The sequence below is a fragment of the Sapajus apella genome, unplaced genomic scaffold, assembly GCF_009761245.1.
Source record: "Sapajus apella isolate SASKATOON/1434 unplaced genomic scaffold, GSC_monkey_1.0 scaffold6, whole genome shotgun sequence".
NCBI lineage: Eukaryota > Metazoa > Chordata > Mammalia > Primates > Cebidae > Sapajus > Sapajus apella.
The window spans coordinates 11,717,771-11,734,126 of record NW_022436946.1 but is presented as its reverse complement, the minus strand read 5'-3'; the positions used below and the strand labels follow the sequence as shown (position 1 = coordinate 11,734,126).

General features: G+C 40.8%; 1 protein-coding gene across 1 annotated transcript; it reads left to right on the top strand.

The window, feature by feature from the left end:
* Window positions 1-4,880: 4,880 nt before the first annotated feature.
* SMIM28 (small integral membrane protein 28) lies at window positions 4,881-10,745 on the top strand. The gene is made up of 2 exons (XM_032274645.1): window positions 4,881-5,230; window positions 9,760-10,745. The coding sequence occupies exons 1-2, from the start codon at window positions 5,120-5,122 to the stop codon at window positions 10,105-10,107; spliced, it is 459 nt and encodes a 152-aa protein (XP_032130536.1). The 5' UTR covers window positions 4,881-5,119; the 3' UTR covers window positions 10,108-10,745.
* The last annotated feature ends 5,611 nt before the right edge of the window (window positions 10,746-16,356 follow it).

The following is a 16,356-nucleotide window of genomic DNA, read 5'->3' as shown; positions in this document are numbered from 1 at the left end:
TGACAGCATTTCTGTAAGTCGTTATGCCACGTAAAGGCTATTGGCTCTATTGGCTAAGCATATCTTAATAAGATGTAAGTCACAGCAGAGATCACTATTTCATGCCACTCCTCAGTGAGTTTTTTTGTAATTCAGCTAACAATCTCCTAATTTACTTTTGAAATATCTCAAAGCTGATTCACATAGGTCTGTAATACTAGATTAACCAACAGTGATCCATTCTAATTCAGGTGGAAGGCAGGAAATTACAGAATATTACCACAGGGAGGCTTTCATGCAGTTCTTCAAAGACAGGCAAATCTGAGAACGATTATGTCTTGCTTATGCAACATATATTCATAGAAAAATTACAAAATGTAGATGCTCAGAAATAAAATCCATAGTCCTATGGAAAACAACCCCTAATTTCACCACTTAGAAAACAATGTCACTGTTAACACTTCTTTTCTATAAGCAGAGATATGCAAATTTATAATAAACATGCAGTTTTCTCTTTCTGTCTGTGTGTGTGTGTGTGTGTGTGTGTGTGTGTGTGTGTGTGTGTACAGATGGGATCTCACTATGTTGCCCAGGCTGGTCTCAAACTCCTGGCCTCAAGTGGTCCTCCTGCCTCCATCTCCCAAAGTGCTGGGGTTATAGCTATGAGCTACCACACCTGGTCCAAACATGCAGTTTCCTGACACATTCCTTATAATATGTCGTGACTATGTTTGTATCTTTCTGGTATTTGCTTTCAGGTGATATCTTTACATGTTTATATCTTATTAATCAAATGTCATTATGTAGACATTTTCTTTCCCATTGTTTGTTAGTATGGACATTTACGATATGTTAAAACATATTTCAACAACATGTATCTTTGAGTACTTAAATTATATATCTTTGAATATTCATCAGATTATTATTATTTTGAGATGAAATTTTGCTCTGTAGCCCAGGCTGGAGTGCAGTGGCATGATCTTGGCTCACTGCAACCTCTGCTTCCTGGGTTCATGCTATTCTCCTGCCTCAGCCCCCCAAGTAGCTGGGACTACAGGTAAGTGCCACTGCACCTGGCAAATTTTTGTATTTTTAGTAGAGACAGGATTTTATCATGTTTGCCAGGCCGGTCTCGAACTCCTGACCTCATGATCTGTCCACCTCGGCCTTCCAAAGTGCTGGGATTACAGGCATGAGCCACTGCGCTTGGCCCATCAGATTATTTTTTAAGAGGAATCCCTAAGAGTGGAATTGCTGAGGGCCAACACCAGAGTTACCCATGTTCTCTTTTCTCTGTGATCCATTAACTTGTTCTGAGTATGCCACCTTCTTCATGACATGCCACTGTCCAGCCACTACTTGTTTTCTCTGCTCCACTTTCAAGCAGAATAACCCTAGGTGTTTAAAGAATCTCCAATTCTTCTCCTTTCTCTCTCAAAACCATTCTAATCAGGCTTTTCCCCCAGCCACTCCATCAAAACTCCTCTTGTCCAAATAACCAACGATCATGCCCCTCCATATATACACATACACACATTGTGTTAAATCCAGTACTAAATGTCATTCATCTTACTTGATCAGACAGTAACTTTTGAGATAGACGATTATTTTCCCCTTCCAGAAACATTTTCTCACCTGGATTCCAGGACACCACACACTCTCGGTTTCCTTTCAGCTCACTGGACACTCACTCTGCCTCCTCACCCTATTGACCCACATTCTATGGGTGATCTCTAGCTTTGAAAACCATCTCCTTGCCAATAAGTTCCAACTAGTGTCTCCTGTCTAGTCCTCACCCTTAAATTAAAACACAAATATCCAAACTCACACACACTGAAAACTTACCATATCTAGAACCAACTCCTGATCTTTATTCCTCCTGCTTTAAAAAACAAAACCCCACCCCAGTCTTTCGATTCTCTGTAAATAACAATGGCCATCCCTGCAGCTTCTCAAGCCTAAGACCTTGGAATTCTTCCAAATCATTCTTTATCTTACACCACCTTCAGTTCTTCAAGAAATCGTGTTGCCTCTATCCCTAAAACATATTTAGAATCTAGACTCTCACCTCCTTTTATGAAGGATTTTTTTTTTACTCCTTTGCAGGACTCACGACAGGGGTGCCCCATTTACTCAGCCCACCCTGTTTGACCCCTCATGAGAGGCGGCATGTAGGCAAGCGAGTGTGGGAACCAGCCAACTGCTTTAGTGCCAGCAGGAGCAAACCTCAAGGCCCCAGAGGGCATGTTGCAATGCCTTCTTAGCTCCACCATCTGCAAACAGCAATGTGTTGTCAGCTCACTGGACCCTTTGCCTTGTCACATGGGATGGCTGCCCTTCACCAGCGAGGTCAAAGGGTCAGTGTGACACTTGGTGGGTCCCAAATTCTTGTCTGGTGCCCAAGAAGAATGAGGTGACGCAGACCAGTTGAAGGATGGGGAATGTGGAGGATTTTATTGAGCAATAAAAGGGATTCTCAATGAAGAGGGGAGCTGGAAAGGTGATGGGAAGGGCAGGTCGCTCTCCCCTGAAGTCAAGTTGACTCTCTCCAACATCCAGCCATTGTCTCTGAAGTCAAGTCCCCTCTCAATGTCCAGCTGCTTCTCCTCTAATGTCTAGTTGCTTCTCCTCTCTACTGGCTGAGTCTGGGGTCTTTATAGGCACAGATGGTGGGGAGCAGGCCAGAAGTAGTTTTGGAAAAGGCAGCATTTGATGGGTAAAAAGACATTATTCAGAAAGAATCAATCAGGAGAGAGTGGGCAAACAGGTATAGAAATTCTCCCTTTGAGCCATGGGTTTCAGATTTTTGGCTTGAAGGTGGAGCTCTGCCAGGGTCCTGCCCCTGTCTGCCTAGAGTTTCTCTGCCTCCTGTCTCTATCACTTTTACTGCTTCTACTCTGGGGTCTAGTATCTCTTTCTTGAATTATTAAGAGCCCCTAATTAGTCTCCCTGTGTTTGCCCTTAATCCCTATCTAGGTACAACACAGAGGCTGAGTGATCCTTTTAAAATGGAAGTCACATCTTAGCACTCCTCTGCTCAAAACTCTGTATAGCTCCTTTGTTTCACTTAGAGTAAAAGCCAAAATTCTCCCAATGCTCTATAAACCCTGAACTTAATGCTACCCTTTGATCTCCCACAGATCTGATTTCATCCTCTACTTTTTTCTCCTAGTTCACTGCTCCAGTCACTCAGACCTACTAGCCATTTGATGAAGGAACCAGACATATGCCTGCCTCAGGGCCTTTGCACTGGCTGTTCCCTTGGTCTACAATGTTTTCTCATCCAATATCTTCATAGCTCAGTCCCTTGCTGCCTTCAGGTCTTTGCTCAAATACCATTTTCCTTTGAGGTCCTAAGTGATGTCCTCTTTTCAAAGTGCTTCCTCCCTTCAGTGTTTACTGTACATTTTCTGCTTTTTTCCCCCACAACGTTTCTCTCTTTCGATACTTTATTTGTGCAATTGGTTGTTTTTTGGACCCCAAAATGTATTCATAAATGTAGAAATTTCCTCTAATTTATTCAATACTGAAGAGAGTCAATGTTACAGATACATATACAATGCTTTTAATTCAGACCTCCAATTTGCTTCTCAGGAAATGAAGGTATAATGTTTAAATAAGTAGGCAATGTAGAGAAGGATGGCTAATATGGGGGCCACAGTATTGACAAAGCCACTGAAACGCAAGAACACAAATGGTGCACTGGATGCCGGTGTTTCTGATATATCAAGGGTGGGATACAGGATCTATTTAAAATAGGAACACAGAAATGGAACAAGGCAGTATTTTAATGGAAAGCACAAAATCAGCTTACTCCACAATAAGAAAGAAGACAATGAAATGAAGAGTTCCACATGAGGATGCTGACTGAGGTACTGCGACACTTAATGAAAACTTTTACCACAAAAGAAAAGTTGGACAAAGTACTTAATTCTGTCTGGGAGGGCAGCTGCCGTCTTTGAAAAGGTAATGAAGTCTATGGCTGCACCACTCTGAACGCACTGGATCTCATCTGAAAAGGTAATGAAAACTATTGATTCTCCCAAGAAAATTACACATATCTAAAAAGTTTGGAGAGTCTACTACCTCCTGAAACTTATTCATGAACCATCATGGACCAGTCACTGAGAATCTCCATCAAGATTAAAAAAAGAATCCTCGTTAAGAAATATTTCAGCATGACAATCATTTGTACAGAAATGATGCTTAGGTAAGGATGTGGATGGTTGTAATACTGAGTTCTAACATTTTGCATAGATCTTTCTTTTTTTCTTTTTAAGTTTACTAGACTATTCTCCATAACAATTGTGTAAATCTTTGAAGCTGAAGTTTATTCCACTAAAAGAAAGAGCATTCAACCGCCATATCTTAAATGTTAAATAATACGTATAATCAAACATCCCAAAGTCAGCTCAGTGAACATTCAAATTGAAAGCTCCTTGCTTTAAGCTTGATATCAATAATGTTATGAAGTTCACCAGATAATCAGAAGGAAGACTATTTAGGTACTGGTAATTTGATTTGTTTTTAAATAGAAATCAGCAAACATTCCATCCAAACAATCTAAGCTATGGTCTGTCTTCTGTACAACTTGCATTAGGCATCTTTCATCTGAATAATTCAGTAAAATATTAATAATGAATCTTTGCTTTTCTACCAGATATCCCTTCTCTCTGTACCACAGAATCCAGAAATAATTAGAGGGAAATTCACCTTGAGTAGCTTTCCTTGGTCAGTTATGTCTCTAGAGAGAGGTGTGTGTAAGCAAAGGAAAAGGGTTTTATTTACATCCTAAATAATAAGCAGCTCTTTATTCACTGAGGCCATTCTTTACACTGTAGTAATGCTGGTGCAGAAAATGCCCTTGTCTGAAATCTATTTTATATCTGATACCTGATGCCAACCCCTACAATAATAAAGGCCACAGACACAAATCCAGAGACACCGAATCTAAACGCAGTCAGTCCTGGGAGGTCGCTCTGGTTGGTTTCTTTTCCCTGTTGCCACTCATCAGAGGACAAGTTTACCAACAGCCATCAGCCAAGCACATCCAAACTGGATCCAGGCCAAGAGCAAGCAGCACTGTTGAAATCTGGGCAGCAAGGTGGAAGGGTGGCCAGGGCATCAGCTGGATGAAAACATGCGGGGACTGCTGGGCAGCAGCTGGAAGAAGTTTGGACATGCTGGCCGGGGGACATACGAATGGTTAACCAGTGAGCCCAGCCTGCCTCTCCTGGAGACCCAGCTGCAGGTCTGTACTTATGACTTTAGTCTTTTCTTCCCAAAGCATCTTCATCCGTTTTAAAATCAACAATACCTATAGTTTTAGGATCTTAAAACTCAGTAGCAGTATTTTATCTTACATGTCTACCAAAAATATGAATTCACTGATTGGCATGGTCTAAAGGAAATAACTTGAAAGTTGTATTTTTTGGACAAGGATACATTCAAATAAAACTTGGCACAACTGTCAAAGAACACCTGAAACTAGGAGTCAACAGAGGTGTTCCAACAGAAATGTCTCGGCGTTACGACTTTGTTCTTTGCTCAGTAAGCAATATCTACATATACAAAAACAAGAGCCTCTCTGGTCCTGGCTGTGTATTAACCACTATTTTTAAGTGTTAGCAGAAACCCTGCATCTTACTTCAGGTAGGACAGCAGGGGGTTAAAGACGTTTTGTCTCTCACTAAGAAATACAGCAGCTGCTTTGCTTTGTCTGGCAAATCGGTGTAGTATCCCTCGCAGGCAGCGTTAAGGACAAAGATTCTAAAACCTAAGAATTAACTTTATAAACAAAGGAGAAAGGAGTGACACTGCTGACAACACGAGAAAGAAGAAAATCAAACTATTTTCTTGCTTTCTGGAAAGCCAGCTGGTGAGATTCATCTTTAAGATTCTCCAAAACCACATTTTACAGAAAAAAATACATAAATATATATTGAGATATATAACTCAATATCCTTTAACTTATACCTTTAATTGATATGGATATCAATATATATTTGATATATACTGAGATATTGAGATATATATCTCAATATTCTTTAGTGCTTACATCTTTAATTGGATATTTCTTTAAAATATTCCCTGAACAACAAATCCCTTTAGCCAAAATATACATCAGAAAAACATTAAAAGTTAAGAAACAACTTTGAGGCTGGTGACCAAATTAGGACATTTGACTAAAAAAGCCATCCTTTCCACATTAAAAAATAATTCGACAATTTTAAGCCATATACCATAAATAATTAAATAAGCAAATTAAGGATACTGTAATAAATTTGTCTGATAGCTCTGGGCCTCTCTTAACTGGAAAAGTTCTTTTTCTCCAGAAATCATCCTAGTTTACAGTATAAGTCTTCTAATGCCACTTGGTATGTGGACAAATTTAACTCAACCAACAGAAGCACTGATTACAACAGGGACCACGGGATTTCTCCTTTCCCAAATTTTTGCAACTAGTATTGAGAATACCTTAAGTATCATAATTATAAACAAAGGATCTACTACATAAAACCTTTCAAGTAGAACATTAAATCTCTCTATATTCTATGCATACTGACTTTCTAGGGTATGATAGAGACTTTATCATATCCTAGATGAATAGACAGCCACATCTAGAATTGGTGGCCACGGCTGATCAGAAACTGTTATCATCCATACTATTGATAGAGAATAAAATAATTATTGATAGAGAATGAAATAAGAATAGATTATGAAAAATGGTCCATGCTTATCAGGGTTGAAGTACTATAAGAGATAATAGCCAAAGCTATTATTTAATTATTAAGCCAGCATAAGCTATTAAGCTATTATTAAGCATTAAAAATGGGAAAAGATTTTTCAGTGGCTCATCTAGAGAGAAAAAACAAATTATAGTTAAAAAGTTTTTACTCCAACTTGATTTCTTAATAATTGTAGCAAATTTGTGAGTTCATCTACTCTTATAGTTTTTGTAATCAAAGTATTTTGTCACAACAGATTTTAAGTTAATAATTCTGATATCAAATTAGATTTTATGTAAGAAAACAGACGGAATTTATAGTTTAGATATTTAACAATCACATACATAAAACATAAAAGATTTTTTTTTCTGAAAATACATATTCATTAAAATATGAATTTAGTTATGCCAGATCTTATTTTCTGGCCTTACCAACAAATTTCTAGATTTCTCTGATTTTCTAGCCTTACCAATAAATTTCTAGATTTCTCTTAATATCTTTAATATTTTAGGTATCATAAACTTGACTGCTCGAGTCGCTGAGACATAAATATGTAAGTACCATCACCAAGTGCTTTACTCACTTTACTTAATTCTCATGCTAACCCTTGATAACAGATGTTATTAATTCCATTTTATAGAGGAGAAAGTCTAAGCCCAGAGAAGGCAAGTGAATGGTTCATAGTCACACAGGTGTTAGAACGTCACAGGAATTCAAACATAGAGCTGTCAACCCCCAGTGATGATGATGCTCTGCTTCTCAAGAACACCTTTTATTTTTATGCTCTTTAAGCTAAAATATCTTGATTCATATCTTACCAAGGACAAAATATCTGGAAATACAAATAGTAAATAAACCATCTAATTTTGAGTCAAACCCACACACATAATTGTAAGGTCTTTAGGGAATGATAAACATTATACAAACATCTAGCATTATAAAATGCAAGCTAGATAAACCAGTCTCCTAAGAGGTCATGACCAGTAAAACATGTGTCCTTTCCACCAAAAATCAAGGAGCTAATGTCATCTCTCATAGTTTATTAGGTTTTCTTTTTCTTTCTTTCTTTCTTTTTACTTTTTTTTTTTTTTTTTTGTTGGAGCAGGGTTTTTGCTCTCTCACCGAGGCTGGTGGAGTTAAGTGTCACAATCTCGGCTTACTGCACCCTCCACCTCCTGGGTTCAAGTGATTCTCCTGCCTCAGCCTCCCAATCTCCTGCCTCAGCCTCCCAATCTCCTGCCTCAGCCTCTGGAGTAGCTAGGATTACAGGTGCCCACCACCACACCCAGCTAATTTTTTTTGTATTTTTAGTAGAGACTGGGTTTCACCATGTTGGCCAAGCTGGTTTTGAACTCCTGACCTCAAATGATCCTCCTGCCTCGGCCTCCCAAAGTCCTAAAGTACTGGGATTACAGGCATGAGCCATTGTACCCAGCCTAGGTTTTCTTTCAAATAAGAGATAAAGAACTTAATATTCTTATTGCTTATTTTAAAAATGATTACAAGGCTTTAATATATTTTCTTTTCCTCCATGATAGATACTAACATTTACACTTGTTACTATATGCTTTATAAAAGAAACTTTTTAATACTTCATTATTTCTTAGTTGCCTTATTAAAGGCAGTCTCTGTGCAATTAGGAACGGTATTTTTTTAAATATTGCTTTCTTAACTTGCTGTTGAAGCATCATTTCTTGCCTATTGTATTATCTATGCCATGAGGAACCATCATTATTTCTGTGAGCTAATATTATAAAATCAATACCTTTTAGGTTGCTCAAGAATTTATCTGTAATTCTTATTCTTTGTCGTTAAAAAGGTAAAAATGTTTTCACATTTATCCTACAAATATTACAAAAACGAATTTAAGGCTGGGTGCAGTAGCTCACGCCTGTAATCCTAGCACTTTGGGAGGCCGAGGTAGGGGGATCTCTTGAGGTCAGGGGTTCAAAATCAACCTGGCCAACATCGTGAAATCCTGTCTCTACTAAAAATACAAAAAAATTAGCGAGGTGAAGTGGCGGATACTGGCAGTCCAACCTACTCGGGAGGCTGAGGCAGGAGAATAACTTGAGCCTGGGAGGCAGAAGTTGCAGTGAGCAGAGACAGTACCATTGCACTCCAGCCTGGGCAACAAGAGCAAAATTCCATCTCAAAAAAAAAAAAAGACCAAAACACGAATTTAAAGAATTTTTAAAATCTCATTCATCATAAGCACCATCTATCAAATCCAGTTATTTACATTTGACATGCAAGCAATATTTACATGTGATATGAACACATAATGAGATTTTGTTCCAGAATTAAAGAACTTAAGTGATCCCACATGATCCATTGGTGGCACTAAATCATAATTAGTCTCATTCTAAATAAAATAAGTACATAAATAGAGTTTTCATTCAAGAAAATGAACAGCAGACCTACCAGCTAAAATTTATTTCAATAATTTTACATTTGTGGAAATTTTCTAAGATCTCATCAACGTATACTTTCTGACATTCTGAATTCACACTTTGTATAAATTAACATTATTTCAATAGGCTCAAGCTCACTGGCATAAGTAAATGATAGTGATTTTTAGAGTGGGTAATAATGGTAAGAAGAATGAAAGATGAGAGGGAACTTCAGGGCCTTAGAAATACAAGACCTTGGCCAGGTGCAGTGACTCACACCTGTCATGCCAGTACTTTGAGAGGCCAAGGTGGGCAGATCACTTGAGGTCAGGAGTTCGAGACCAGCCTGGCCAACATGGCAAAACCCCACCTCAACTAAAAATACAAAACTTAGCCAGGCATGGTGGCACGTGTGTGTAATCCCAGCTACTCTGGAGGCTGAGGCAGGAGAATCGCCTGAACCCGGGTGGGGGGGGGGGGCGGAGGTTGCAGTGATCCAAGATCATGCCACTGCATGCCAGCCTGCAAGACGGGAGCGAGACTCCATCTCAAAAATAAAAATAAAAGACTCTGTCTCAAAAAAAAAAAAAAGGAAAAAGAAAAGAAATGTGAGGCCTTCTTTCCACATCTCCTAACTGGTCTTCCTTCCCTAACTCCAGGGCACGCATCGGGTGAGCTCCACCCAGGAGGATGTGGAGCCCTTCCTGTGCATCCTTCTGCCGGCCACTGTCCTGCTCTTCCTGGCCTTTCTGCTGTTGTTCCTGTACCGACACTGCAAGTGCCCGCAATCCCAGGGGCAGGTGTTCAGCATTGACCTACCAGAGCACCCAGCTGCAGGAGAGGTCACGGACCTGCTGCCCGGCCTGGCCTGGAGCAGTGAGGACTTCCCCTATGCCCCGCTGCCCCCGGAGGCCGCCCTCCCCTCCCAGTGTATACCACCCTCCTACGAAGAGGCCACCAGAAATCCTCCTGGGGAAGAGGCCTGGGGATGCAGCCCTTCAGTATGAAGAGGGCTCACCTGGACTGGAAGTGCAAAAGTAAACTGCTCTTGGAAATCGTGTAGCACATAGCTCTCCACCTTTAATAGAGCGCCCATGAGAAGAGGAAGGAGGGCCCTAGACCCAAGAAGCTGCTATTCATTGGCCAACCTCTGCCAATGGGGCACTTCAGGCTGGGGGCAAAGCTTGCAAAATGCCAATCTAGTTAACCTATTTTCACATTCCTTAGGGAAAAGTTCCCCAGGTTCTTCTAAAGATGACTGCACTCTTAAAATGTGTAACACTCCTGAGGAAAAAAGGAAAAGTTCTATGTGAATTGAGAAAAAACCACAACAACAACAACTGAATTACTGATGAGCATAGGAATAGGTTCTGAAGGGCATGAAAAAAAAAAAATTCTGGACCAGCCAAAGGTAACTACTTCTGCCACCAAATAGAAATTTCCTTCCCACACCGGTTTTTCAGGGTTTTATGGTTTGTTTCACTTCTGTATGGAATGCTCCAAGATACACAGAGTTCTAGAAGGAGTAAAAGACATCTGTAAAGCTGCAGGGGATAGTTGTATGTTATAAATAACAGTGAAGTATATTTCAATATTAGCAATGAAAGTATAGAGATTTGCAAACATTTTAGTTAAAAAATAAAAATAATAATAAAGCTGTCCAAAGTGATCTCCTTTGTTATTGCTTATTTGCCTTGTCTTCTGATTTGCTTATTTGGGTTATCAAAAAACGCTTGCTTATTTGTCTTCTGATTTGCTTCATCGAATGGGTGAGGGATGTGGCTTAGTGACATGGTAATGTCTCACACTAGGATATTATGGGTCATCTGACAGTGCTGTGGTGAAAGAGAGCTCTACTGCTATAAAACATTACCTTATTAGATATCACTCTTACTATCTCACTATATAACACAACCATAAAATAAGTGGCACTATAGCACTGTGACTGCGTCTGCAGGCTTCACCAATCAACAATGACAGTAGAAATCAGATTGACATTAGAAAGGAAAGGTCAATATTTTGTATTACATGGTAAAGAAAAAACATTAGGGCAGGGTGCAGTGGCTTCCCACCTGTAATCCCAGCACTTTGGTAGGCTGAGTGGGTAGATCACGAGGTCAGGAGATGGAGACCATCCTGGCCAACATGGTGAAACCCCATTTCTACTAAAAATACAAAAAAATTAGCTGGGCGTGGTGGTACATGCCTGTAGTCCCAGCTACTCAGGAGGCTAAGGCAGGAGAATTGCTTGAACCCAGAAGGCAGAGATTACAGTGAGCTGAGATCGCGCCACTGCACTACAGCCTAGACGACAGACAGTGCGAGACTTCATCTCAAAAAAAAAAAAAAGAAAAAGAAAAAACATTAGTTCCAACAGGGACCTTATAGCCACATAGTTCAAATTCTTGCTTTATAGACATCAAAACTAGAGCTTAGAGAGGTTAAGTGACTTGTCCAACGTTAACATGCCTCGTAAGAGGCAGAGCCAAGACCAGAAGCCTCTCTGTCCTGGGCAGAAGCATCTTCCACTGTGCCAGATGTTCTCCCAAGAAAATTGCAAAGGTAGAATTTCAGCCCGGGCTCCTCAGGGATCAGGGCTCTCAGAAGGATAAGTACAGTTGAGTGTGGAATTGATATTGATGTAAGATCTCCCTCTGTGATTTTTTTTTTTATAGGGTCTTGCTCTGTCGCCAAGGCTAGGGTGCAGTGGCACAAATATGGCTAACTGCTGCCTCGACCTCCAGGGCTCAAGTGATCCTCTCCTCCCATTTCAGCCCTGAGAGGCTAGGACCATGGGTATACACCACCATGCCCAGCTAATTTTTTATTTTTTGTAGAGACAGGATCCTGCCATCTTGCCCAGGCTAGTCTTGAAATCTTAGGCTCAAGCTGTCCTCCCATCTCGGTCTCCCAAAGTGCTAGGATTACAGGTATGAGCCACTACGCCAGGCCTTCTCATTGATTTTTTTTCAAATAAGGAGTCATAGGTGGGTATTACCACTTGGGAGGTACGTCAAAATATCCATGGAGGTGACAAGGGAAAGCAGGAAGTGACATGTATAGTCTTAAATTCTTATTCAGTGCTAGAATATTTTTGAAAGCAATTTTTATTATTTTCACAATGCAAAATTCAAAAGTAGACATTGTTTAATGGTTCAAAATGAACAAATAATGGTGCCTTTAAAAAAAAATCATTGTTGGGCCAGGCATGGTGGCTCATACCTGTAATCCTGGCATTTGGGGAGGCTGAGGCAGGAGGATCTCCTGCCTGGGCAACGTAGCGAGGCACCATTTCTACAAAAAAAAAAAAAAAAAAATTAGCTGGGTGTGGTGGTGCATGCCTATGGTCTTACCTACTTGGGAGGCTGAGGCAGGAGGATTGCTTGGGCACAAGATGTTGAGGCTGCAGTGAGCCGTGCTCATGTCATTGCACTCCAGTGTGGGTGACAGAGCTAGACCTTGTCTCAAAAAAAAAAATGTCATTTTAGCATGAACATTTTTATACTTGATATGCAGTATAGTAAAGGTTAAAATGACAAAGTAGGCAGAAATAGAATACTTTTAAAAAATGTAACCTCATAGAAATAATAGCTGTGGTTTTGAAGACTAAAGCAAAATATTATTTATTTAGGTGAAAAATCAATAGGTTTTCTTTTAGGGAAATTGTACTGATCAATTCCCTAGTGTTCTTTATAGGAAATAAATAAATAGAAATTCAAGAAGCTCAGCACACAGTCTTCTTCAGATTTTTTTTCTTTTGAGATGGAGCCTTGCTCTGTTCCCTAGGCTGGAGTGCAGTGGTGTAAGGTGGGCTCATTGCAACATCCGCCTCCCGGGTTCAAGTGATTATCATGCCTCAGCCTCACAAGTAGCTGGAATTACAGGCACGTGCCACCAACCCTGGCTACTTTTTGTATTTTTAGTAGAGACAGGGTTTCACTATGTTGGCCAGGCTGGTCTCAAACTCCTGACCTGACTGCCCACCTCAGCCTCCCAAAGTGCTGGGATTACAGGCGTGAACCACCATGCCTGGCCCACAGTTCTCTTTTTAATTCGAAGAATCTAGTTCTGTGAGAGACCCAGTTGATTCCTTCCCAATTGCCATTCTTCCTTTCTCCTTGCTCACAGAACCCTAATTTGGTTCTGGGATCCTGAGACTACCTGCTTAAAGCAGGCTGGGCCCTTCTAAAACCCAAGGGGTGCATCATGACATTTCATTAGGCGATCTTAATTCATTCACCAGGGACTGATTTGGTCTTTGGGACATAAGGGGAGACCTACAAGGGAGGAAGGGCTCATTCTAGAAGTTTGCCTCACTATTAAAAATAAACACATGGAAAGAACACCCCTGCTCTCTGCTGGATGTTATGCATCTGTATGTGATGACATTGTAAAGCAGCTGAACTAACCCTACAACTGTCTATATTTTAATGATAGGATAACTTTCCTACTGTTTTCTTATTTTTGTTTTTGATTTTTGAGACAGGGCCTTGCACTGTCTGCCAGGCTGGAGTGCAGAGGCACAGTCTTGGTTGAGTGCGGCTTCTACCCGCCAGGCTCAAGCCATCCTCCTGCCTCAGCTCACTGAAAATTGGGACTACAGGCATGCACCACCACACCTGGCTAATTTTTGTATTTTTTGTAGAGACAGGGTTTTGTCATGCCCAGGCTGGTCTTGAACAACTGAGCTCAAGAGATCCACGTGTTTTAGCCTCCCAAAATGCTGCTGGGATTACAAGCACGAGCCACCACACCCAGCTCTTTCCTATTGTTTTAAGCCATTTAAGCCAGGCTTGCTACTTGAAGACAAAAGCATCCCAACTGCTACAATTTTTATTTATTTATTTATTTTTGAGACAGAATCTCACTCTGTTGCCCAGGCTGGAGTCCAGTGGTATGGTCTTGACTCATGGCAGCCTCTGCCTCCCGGGTTCCAGTGATTCTCCTGTCAGCCTCCCAGGTAGCTGGGATTTCAGGTGCCCACCATCATGCCCGCCTAATTTTTGTATTTTTAGTAGAGACAGAGTTTCACCATGTTGGCCAGGCTGGTCTGGAACTCCTGACCTCAAGTGAACCGCCTGCCTTAGCCTCCCAAAGTGCTGGGATTACAGTGTGAGCACCTGCACCTGGCGGCTACGATTTCTAACTAAGGAGAAGCATCGCCATGTTTTAAAATGTTCTGACAAGACATATAAAACAAGTAACCAATGCTAGCACTCATGAAAAAGGTTATAGTGATTAGGGGAAGAAATATTTTATCTTATAGAACCGAACTGAAGCAGTGAAGCAAATAAGCCATAAACCAAGGGTTGCCAGACTATAGCAAAGCCCACTCAAAACCTGTTTCTGCGTATCCTGTGAGAGAATGTTTGCATTTGTAAATAGCTGAAAAACAATGAAAAGGGGAATATTTCTGACACATGAAAATTATGTAAATCCAAATTTCACCGTCTAGAAATAAAGTTTTATTAAACAGTGTGGTGCTCACGTGCCTGTGGCTGCTTTCATGCTATGAGGTTAGAGTTGAGTAACTCCAATAGAGACTATTTGGCCCTCAAAGCCTAAAGCATTTACTGTCTGGTCTTCAGAGAAAAAGTTTGCTGGTGACTAGACACAGTGGCTCATGCCTGTAACCAGTTGGTAAGGCTGCAGAGGAAGGATTGCTTGAGGCCAGGAGTTTAAGACCAGCCTGGGCAACATAGCAAAGCCACCCCCCGCCCCACCATCTTTACAAAAATTTCAAAAAAATTTTTTTTTAAGTTTGCTGGCTCTTGGATTTTAACCTTAATTGCATAGTAAAATCACTTGGAGGACCTTTCAGAAATCTGATATCCAGACACACACAGGCCAATAACGTAGAAATAGAACCAGCAGTGGCCAGGTGTGGTGGCTTATGCCTGTAATCCCAGCACTTTAGGAGGCCGAGGCACGAGGATCAATTGAGCCCAGGAGTTTGAGACCAGCCTGGGCGAGAACCCCTCCCTCCCCAAAAAATGTTTAATTAAAAAAAAAAAAAAAAAAAAAAAAGAAATAGAGCCAGTGATTCTAATCTGAAGCCAAGATTGAAAGCATTGCTCTAAGTAATATGAGTGAGACATAAAATACAGGTGAGTTTCAATGTGGACAGACTTAGGGTAATGGGTTTAGAGAAAATGAGATCTGAAAATAGTTTTGGGCCTTCACTTGTAAGCCGACATTCTCTGTAAACTATTTCCCGATGCCGTCAACCTAACATGCAGCTGCAGCCAACTCAATTCACAAAGCAGGATTTGCAGGCAGAACATTAAGAACAACAGAGTAAACAGTGCATCTTTTTCACATGTTGACACAATTGGCAAACATGAGTAATCTGGCTGTTAGCACTGCGAGAAAAAGTGGAGTTAAAGAAAATCCGCAAATAGAGGCATTAAACTGTTAACAACTAAAAAGTATTTCAGGAAGAAATAATTTTAGCAAGAAAAAGTTAAGAATAAGAGGGAATAATAGAATTAGTGACTAGAATGTGGACATTTCACTAAATTCAACAATGAACCAGAAAATATTTTTATCATTTTATAGAAAGGAAACGAAGTCCGCTTTCAGCCCTGGCTTGTAAGGAACTCGGAAGTCATCCTAACAATAAAAAAAAGCTGAACCAACAAAAAAATCAATTCTTCTTAAATCCATTAGGGAACTGAGGTCACAGGACAAATCACTGCCCCCAAAGTTGGGGAGACAGACAGGTAGACACACAGAATCACAACTTACCTGAGCAGAAACCTCCAGGAAGCAGCCGGGGTCGGAAAACCTGAACTAGAATTAATGAGTTGCTGGAAGCTCTGAGAGTTAAAAACTCTAGGGGTGCCATTCACGGAGGGCCCCCGCACCTTTGTAAATATTACCTCCAGGACGCCTATCAGGTTCTCACAGTGAAAATCAGAGAAAATCCCCTTGTGCTTCTGGCAGGGATGGGGGTGGGTAGTGGGGAAGCCACCCTTTTAAAATACAGCAGAATGTTCTGTTCATAACAAGGCCTGCCTTCAGGAGAATTTATTTTACCAGAGCCTAACTGACCTGGCGGAAGGGAAATTCCCAGATTCAGCCTTCACTAGCCTTCCACATGGAGAAGGGAACTATTCGCTCTAGCCCCTCCAGCCATCCTGTCCCACCTAGAGAGGGAGGGAAATAATGAGAAGCACGTGTGAAGCTCACCGCGCAGGAGCAGAGGCTCACTAAAACAGCAGACCTAATCAAAGAGCTACAGCATGCGCCCTTCC

Excerpts from the sequence above, each read along its gene's own strand:
- SMIM28 (XM_032274645.1), top strand. The coding sequence starts at position 5,120 with ATGCGGGGACTGCTGGGCAGCAGCTGGAAGAAGTTTGGACATGCTGGC. Across the intron at positions 5,231-9,759 it reads TCCTGGAGACCCAGCTGCAG|GGCACGCATCGGGTGAGCTC; the intron begins GTCTGTACTTAT and ends CCCTAACTCCAG.